At 42.8% G+C, this 8,575-nt stretch overlaps 1 protein-coding gene across 1 annotated transcript; it reads left to right on the top strand.

Annotated features, from left to right (window-relative positions):
* Positions 1–502: 502 nt before the first annotated feature.
* LOC143118338 (C-C chemokine receptor type 4-like) lies at positions 503–3,511 on the top strand. The gene is made up of 3 exons (XM_076279410.1): positions 503–557; positions 772–877; positions 1,915–3,511. The coding sequence occupies exons 2-3, from the start codon at positions 792–794 to the stop codon at positions 2,963–2,965; spliced, it is 1,137 nt and encodes a 378-aa protein (XP_076135525.1). The 5' UTR covers positions 503–557; positions 772–791; the 3' UTR covers positions 2,966–3,511.
* The last annotated feature ends 5,064 nt before the right edge of the window (positions 3,512–8,575 follow it).

Consider the following 8,575-nt stretch of genomic DNA (forward strand, 5'->3'; position numbering starts at 1 on the left):
GCCGGTACATGTATTCCGTTACTCCCCAACACTGTCTATGAACCTACTGCATTGACCATACTGATCTATGATAAATGATGAGTTTAAAAAAAATGTTTTATGTCCTGCCATGTGGAAACCACGGACCATCGAAGTCTGGACAATGAGATCCATCATTTGTAAGCTTTGTAGCTTGGTTGCAGTGTGTGATGTTGATTTTGGTTCATGATCAGCTCCACGGTTTTTCTTGTTAAGTTAACAGGAAAGACGCGATTTGCAGAAATAAGCAATTTCATTGTGGTGATGTCATGTTGACATCAAGTTGCTTGCTGGCTTTGCTATGATATGTAATGATAACGTCTTAACCATTTTTTAGATTTGATATGTAGATTTGTATGCTTTACAGTTCATTGCATTAGATCTTTCATTAAACCCTCAAACAGGAGTGTGGAACATTAAGTTAATTAGGCCAAGCCCTCTCTACCCTCTCCCACATCCTTAGCCCAGTATATTTCCTGTTCACAGCAACATCAACCACCAAAACCCCACCAGAACTCTACAGCAAGTACGACTAGAGTGTAAGTATAATTCAACTCCATGCACATTTGTTTATTTATTCAGCATTGAAATATTCTACATTTGTTATATTCACAAGGAAGTGTTTTTTTTAGCAATGTAACCAAGTTTCTTTAGTCAGATCCTTAGGTTGACCCCAGAGTGCACTTTTAACTCTTTATCACGTTGACTATCTTTTGGTTATAATGGTTATATTGTTGTATTGCATTACTGCAGGTCTATGTATTCGAGTAATAATGAATAACATAAGCAGTGCCACTCATGATGGGCTTCAAAGTCTGCTGACTAGCACAGTCAGTGCTTTCTCCACTCACACATACAGGTAAGACCAGTGGCATCGACCACTTACTATCCTCAAGCATCTATACATCTGATCAACGCATGTCTTATAAGGTGATCTCTTAAATATCTCAACAGATATTTAAAGGTCAACACATTCTTCTTTCAGCAGTGCATGTTTGCCTCTGTCTGTTCTGCAGTTCTAGCCTTGAAAATGTGGATTAGTCAATTACACACTTTTATACTTTCCTCAATCATTACATGAAAATAAATTAAATTAAAATAATGAATCCTGCTCAATGAAAATATTAATGTATCAGTCATTTGGGTATTTCCTATTTGAACATTTGAAGAGATACATGGATACAAAGTACATCTTTCACCTGGCCACATCAAGGGCCATGTGTTTGTGTAGAAATGTCATACTGAAGAAACAGAAGTCTTGATCTTAAAGCAACACATTTTTTTTTACTTTAAGATATCAAATTCATTCAAACTCATTGTAATGCTATACTAATTGATAATATGGAGGCTGGTTTCTCTGAAATTGCTGATGCATACCCAGATTGACTGTTATTGCATTATATGTGATGTTTTTGTGGGCAAGAGCATGGCCATTTTCGTCAGTTTTAGATGAATGGTCACCCCGTTACTAAATCAATACTCAGCACGTGGAAAATTCACGAAAAGGGGGAATTCCTACATTGTGTTACTTTTAAAGAAGTGTGGAATAGTGGAATTCTGTAGGATTCGAGTTGTCTTGAACGAAGCCACACAGCCCTCATCCATTGACTTGCATTGTATTCAACACAGCACATCACATGGTGCAAGGTGGTATAATAAGAACGCTGGCCTGGTGCTAGATGGTTTGCATACTAATTTCACTGGATATCTGGACAGCACACAGAGCATATAGGTGTTTTTGACATTACATTAAAATGGTTGATTCTTTACATTCTGTTACTCTAGGTTATTGAACTAAATATTTTAAACTAAAAGAAACTGCACATAACTCCTTTCAGAAGTTTTGTTTGTTTTAGTTGTTGACAAGTGTGCTTATTGTACTCCTGTTCCCCTCAGGTCTGCTCTAAAAATATCCACCACAGTGGAATACGAGGATTACACAATAGATGACGAAGACACTGGGGTATGCAATTACACCCGTCACTCGGCCAGCTTCCTTCCTGCGCTCTATTCCATATACTTTGTGTTGGGGCTGCTGGGAAATGGCCTGGTGGTGTGGGTCATTAGTATGGGGGTGCGCCTGCGGAGCATGACGGACGTGTGCCTCCTCAACCTGGCGCTGGCCGACCTCCTGCTGGTCAGCTCACTGCCCTTCCTGGCGCACCAGGCCCGAGACAAGTGGGTGTTCGGCGATGCCATGTGCAAGCTGGTGCTCAGTGTGTATTACGTGGGCTACTACAGCGGCATCTACTTCATCGCCCTCATGGGTGTGGACCGGTACCTGGCGGTCGTACACGCCATCTACGCCCTGCAGGTCCGCACGCGCTCTTACGGGATCCTCGCCAGCATCGTCGTCTGGATCACCGCCATCTTTTCATCGTTCCCAGAAGTGCTGGCAGTGAAATTATCCAATAGCAACGCGACGGCCAAAAATGTCTGCGGCCGAGACTACGAGGACAAAAGTGGCCTGCGCGCCGGGGCCATCTTCAAGATGAACGTCCTGGGCTTTGTGATCCCACTGACCATGCTGATCTTCTGCTACAGCCGAATCCTGCTGACGCTCCTGCACAGCCGCTCAGCCAAGCGCCAGGCGGTGCGGCTCGTCATGGTGGTGATGGTGGCCTTCCTGTTTTGCTGGACGCCCTACAACGTCACAAACTTCTTCTGGGGGCTGCACGTTATAGGCTACTTCAAGGACTGTGAGTCCAGCAACGCCCTGTTCCTGAGTCTCCAGATCACCGAGGTGATGGCCTACACCCACTGCTGCCTGAACCCCCTGCTCTACGTGTTTGTGGGCGAGAAGTTCAGGCGGCATCTGCTCCGACTACTCAGCAAGAGCCCCTGCCTCAGGTGCAGCTCCCTCAAGGCCTACTTCAGCACGGCCAGCGGCTCCGTCTACTCCGTGTCCCGCAACACCAGTGTGGACGAGCGCTCCACTGCAATATGACATTTCGTGGAATTCCGTTCATGAGGGGATCATACAATATATTAATATATGTGTACATTTAGTGACTGTACATAAGGCATGCACACGCACACACACTCATGAAAACACGCAAACAGTAGCAGAACAGGCGAGTACAATGCAGGCGACCAAAGTTCGATTCTTGATTGAAGCGTGAATGCATTCTGCTGATAACATTCTTTTTTTCGGGCAAAAGGCACATTAGGAGAACGTAGCAAAAATTCAATTAAAAAAAAAAAGTCAAGTCAATGTAAAATGGAAGCAGGAGCAGGGAGTTTATAAAGCCTGGAGCAAAACCACCAACTGGAATGGATCGAAGGGCAACGAGCACAGCCGCAGAATGTGAAAAACTTTGTGGTCTCAACACTGCAACGAAATTTCCTGCTATGGGGAGGAGTGACATGAAGGACTGCATCAAGAATATAAACGAATTACTCCGCACAACACACAGATCTTCCCAGGGATTCAATGTGCTTTAAATGTAGACAGTAGAATGTTAATTATTTCAATAAACACGTTTTCTCTGAAGCACTTTCCCTACTTTGTCTTTCTATAAGCATATTATGGAGATAGGGATAGAAAACTGGATTTAAGTAAGTAAACTGATTGTTTACTCTACAGTAGGCTATGTTCTCCCTCTCAGGCTGTACAGTAGGCCTATTGAAAGCAGGCTAATGAGCTTAATAGACACATTAGCGCTTCCAGCCTAATGACTTTCACACTTGATTTGAATGATTTACAGTAGACACATTACCGCTCCACGTGTAGAGACTGTGCAGAATACAATGTCTGAATGGTGTTTTTTGCCAATATAATAGTCCTCTGCTGGGTTGCATGTAGCCTACATGTTTTCAGCCTTTATTGGTTAAATGAAAATATTTCAACATTTTTTTTGAAAAACTTCAAAAACTCAGTGTCTAAAACTCAATGTCATTCAGACTCAACCCTCTTGTTGCTTGCTTGGTGCTTTGATATCTTTTCCGTTGTCGAATAGAACGTCGGGCAACGTCTACTGATTTCCACGGAATTATTTTTGGAATCTGATCCCTTATCATACCTGTTCATTCGTACTCTTCGCTCGACTTATCGTGACTAAATTCAAGATGGCGCCGAACGGTAAACTTCCTGAAGGTACTGTCTGTATAAATCAAGGGGGCAGGCGAACGTTCGGAGAGCGTAGACACTATGAAGTTTTAATGGATTGACAGTAGCCTAGGCCAGGGGTTCCCAAACTTTTCAACCCACGACCCCCAAAATAACCGTGCCAGAGACTGGCGACCCCCACTATCCCTGGATGTGACTCAAAAAATAAAATAAAATGTGCGCACCGGCCACACGCACTAGGCTTATCCAAACACGGGCTTAAAGGAACACGCCACCCAAAATCAGTAGTGATATATGTTCTTACCGTAACTTTCACGAGTTGTGTCGTACCTCTCCCGCGTCGGTAGGTGCACTCAAACGCTCTGTCGCGCGGCGCGAATGTGTTAGCATGTTGCTATGCTAGCGGGCTCTGCCGTGGCCGTAGAGAGAGGCACATAGCAGTATTCAAACACCTCCACGTTTTTACCTACTTAAATACAGTTGCACGAGTAGTTGATGAAAAATGTTAGGGCACACAACATGAAACGTGACGATTTTCCAAGCGAATAAACATGAGAACTACAATGTGTGGCGCAATAGCACTTGGGAGTACTTCGACCTAGCGTGGTAATATTATTAACACCTAATTGTAGATCCTATCCACCACAGAGTTTAGAATCCATGCTGGATCGACCCTCAGCCTCTCCCTCCCCTCTGAGCGAGAGAGAGGCACACACACTAGAGATGCGTTGATGGGCTATTATTATGACCGCCGCGCAGCGAAGCGGCGGTCATGTAGGTTTAGTCAGATTTTTTTTTTTTTTTTTTTTTTTTTTTTTTTTCGCATGCCGAAATTTCCGTCAATGAGTCCCGGGACACTGAAAGGCCGGGGTACACGAAACTTGGTGGGCATGTAACCCCACATGGATAGCATGGAACCATCGTTTTTCATTTTGATCTGTAGCCCCCCCGCTGGACTGGACCCCCTGAAAGGAGGGTAGGGCAGACACAGTTTTCTGTGAATATCTCGAGAACCGTAGGGTTTAGGAGGACCATTTTTTTTTTGTATGTTGATCTCAAGGGGCCATGTCAACCCATTCCATAACCACTCATTTCATGTATAGCGCCACCTAGTTAAACACAAAAAAGTAAAAATGAGGTGTTGTAATTGAAGGTATCTGTGACCTAACATAGTCAAAACTGCACGAAATTGGAAGTGTATGATCATTATGATACCCTCTGTATGCACGCCAAATTTTGTGGAATTCCGTTCATGGGGGGCCACACAATAAATTAATTTATGTTACTATACACCAACCGGCCTGTAGGTGGCCGGAGACAGTTTTCTGTGAATATCTCGAGAACCGTAGGGCCTAGGAGGTCCACCTTTTTTATGTATGTTGGTCTTAACGGGGCATGTCAACCCATCCCATTACCACTTATTTCATGTATAGCGCCACCTAGTTAAAAATTAAAAAGCAAAAAATTAGGTGTTTTCATCACAATATCTCTGGCTGACAAGGTCAAAACTGCACGAAATTAAAAGTGTAGGATCATTATGACACCCTCCGAATGCATGCCAAGTTTTGTGTACTTTCGTTCATGGGGGGCCTTACAATAAAATAATTTATGTGTACATTTAGTGACGTACACCAACAATGATTCCCGGGACACTGAAAGACCGGGGTACACAAAATTTGGTGGGCATGTAACCCCACATGGATAGCATGGAACCGTCGTTTTTCGTTTTGATCTGTAGCCCCCCCGCTGGACTGGACCCCCGAAAGGAGGGTAGGGCAGACACAGTTCTCTGTGAATATCTTGAGAACTGTAGGGACTAGGATGACCATTTTTTTCCGTATGTTTGCCTCCAGGGGTCATGTTAACCCATTTCATGTACACACATGTGCACAAACAGATACACACACACACACACACATACATTCACAGTAATCATACGTATGACACACTCACACAGTAGACATATGTACGCTTGCACAGGCACATACGCAGGCACACACACAAGCGCACGCACACGCACACGCACACGCACACACACACACACACACACACACAACATAAACATGAACATGCACACATGCACACAATTCAAGAATTTCTCAGAATTATGAACAGGCAAGATGGAGGTGGGGTTGTATAAAATGAATTTTACATGTGAAATCTATGAACTAATCATGTTTTGGTACTTGTTGTCTAGCAGATATCAGTGAGAATTGAGTATGTGTGGATAATGCAATTTAGTGAGACAGTTAGAATCATAGGCCTTTCAGCGTGATTTATTTTTGTGGAAAAAATGTGCTGGACTCGGCGGCGGTCATATTTTGTACCGCTCTGCGGTACATCTAGTTTCAACCATAACTGCATAGCAAAACTTATCATCCATCAGCCATCCATCAGCACCAAAGTTTGTTGACCAATTTTCAAAACTGCACCTGCCCACCATCCGCTGGTTGTTTTAATGTAGGCCAGTGTTTTTCAACCACTGTGCCGCGGCACACTAGTGTGCCGTGAGAGATCATCAGGTGTGCCGCAGAAAATTACCCAAATGTCACTCACTCAGGGGCATAGATTTGCGTGGGGACCGAAGGACGTGTCCACACCAATGTCAGATTACGACTGAAATGTCCCCACCAATATTCAGGTTGAAGTGGGGGGGGAAGCGCTCACATGCGCTACAAAGAGTTAAATACTTTCTCACTTTTTTGCGGATCATCTCGTACAGATCGTGTAATGTGCAGTAGCCTATAAGGGTAAATGATTTGAAGTTACCTATAATAACTACCAGTGAGCCGCAGGAGACGCTGCGCTTCAGCTTCACTTCACTACAAGGCATATGAAGTGCGTCCAAATTCATCCATTATTCTCTGTTGAACTCCTCGAGTAGGCTACTCATCACACATGTGTCACATGAAAGAGCCTTTTCTCAGCTTTTAAACGGTGCTATAGCCACTATTTGCTGTGATAAACAGTTCGCGAGAAAAATTAACTTCAAGAGATTTAATAATTATTCTCTGTGCCCATCTCCACATCCATTCGTCTCGGTGGAATATCATAGGCCTACACACTCTTCACGCAACACATGACAACCCATTTATCAGAATAAACAGCAGAACTTACCGAACACAAAGGTGTAAAGCATTCCCGTGTATAGTTAGCTGTTCCAGAGTAATCCGGTTTTGAAATAAATTTTAGAAAAATTCAACATGGTCTTTCGGCTTTAAGCATTTCTTAAAACTGAGCTGTGCTTACATCGCCTAGATATCTGTAAATAGGCCTATTAGAATACAGGCAGCTTATGGTTAAGAGTTGTCAATGTAGCCTTAATGATTCTTTTCACAAAATGCTAAGCATGCATGTATTTAAGTTTCTTAAAACTGAGCTGTGCTTAAATGGGTCAATGCATGATTTCATAACAGACCAAATAGAAAATAAATGTTAAATATAGCCTACATATGTATACATATTAAAATCAGATTATGTGCTACACAGTATAGATCAAGTTGGACAGTAGCACATTTTAATCATGGGTAGTTGGACAGTAGCACATTTTAATCATTTTATATATCTATAGTGGCTGGTGAAAGAGTTGAGTGGCTTTTCCTTTTATTTTTTTCGGGGGAATTAGTGGGTAGTGTCCCCACCAAAGCTCAGACCAAACCTACGCCCTTGCACTCACTGGTCCAGAAAAGCAACTGTTGCATCAAAGAATTTATAACCACATGCTCTCATTGATTGTATGATTGCACTATTTGTGGTATGCAGGCATTGTACAACGGGGGCCCCATATCCAGAATTCACAGAATCATCACATATCCAGTTCAAAACAACAATTAAATTAGATATAGTCACCTACAAATGACAGAGGGCGCTTGTTTTATTGAGCAGGTCTTGCATAGAAGCCATAATAAGGCCATCTGTGTATTATTTGAAATTTTAGGCTATGGTATGTTTATTTTTTCTTCACACAGGATGTTAGTGTGCCGTGGGACATTTTAAGTGTCAAAAGTGTGCCGTGGCACAAAAAAGGTTGAAAAACACTGATTTAAACCAAGGGGTTCACGCTGTCCCACTGGCAAACAGGAAGTGGTGCAACTGCTCCCCTATTTCAGGTAGTGGGGTACGGTTGGCTACCATTGTTACCAAAAATAATTCCGGGGAAATGCATGGATTCCAGTTGCTTCCAGTAGCAGCAACTGGAATCCATGCATTTCCACTGAATTAGACTTTGACAACATTATTTCTGCAAAAACCAAAAGTATTTGTGACATTTGTCAGATAATCAACCAGAACGAGAAGCTGCAAGGACCAGTAGCCTCTATGCTGCAGCATAAAAATTAGAAAAAGATTTGAGTTTGATTAATCACAATTAATGTCTTCCTCATAGCTTTGCGTGATGGATAGGCTGGATGTAAATTAAATACTTTAAATACTGTGCCTGCTTTTCCATATTGACATGGACCATTGTGTCTGCTTTTCCATATTGTCATG

This window comes from Alosa pseudoharengus, unplaced genomic scaffold (genome assembly GCF_046254945.1).
Source record: "Alosa pseudoharengus isolate Yale_2024_CS ecotype anadromous, Long Island Sound unplaced genomic scaffold, YU_APseudo_1.1 YU_APseudo_1.1_scf_12, whole genome shotgun sequence".
NCBI classification, from domain to species: Eukaryota; Metazoa; Chordata; class Actinopteri; order Clupeiformes; family Clupeidae; genus Alosa; species Alosa pseudoharengus.

Excerpts from the sequence above, each read along its gene's own strand:
- LOC143118338 (XM_076279410.1), top strand. The coding sequence starts at position 792 with ATGAATAACATAAGCAGTGCCACTCATGATGGGCTTCAAAGTCTGCTG. Across the intron at positions 878-1,914 it reads TTCTCCACTCACACATACAG|GTCTGCTCTAAAAATATCCA; the intron begins GTAAGACCAGTG and ends TGTTCCCCTCAG.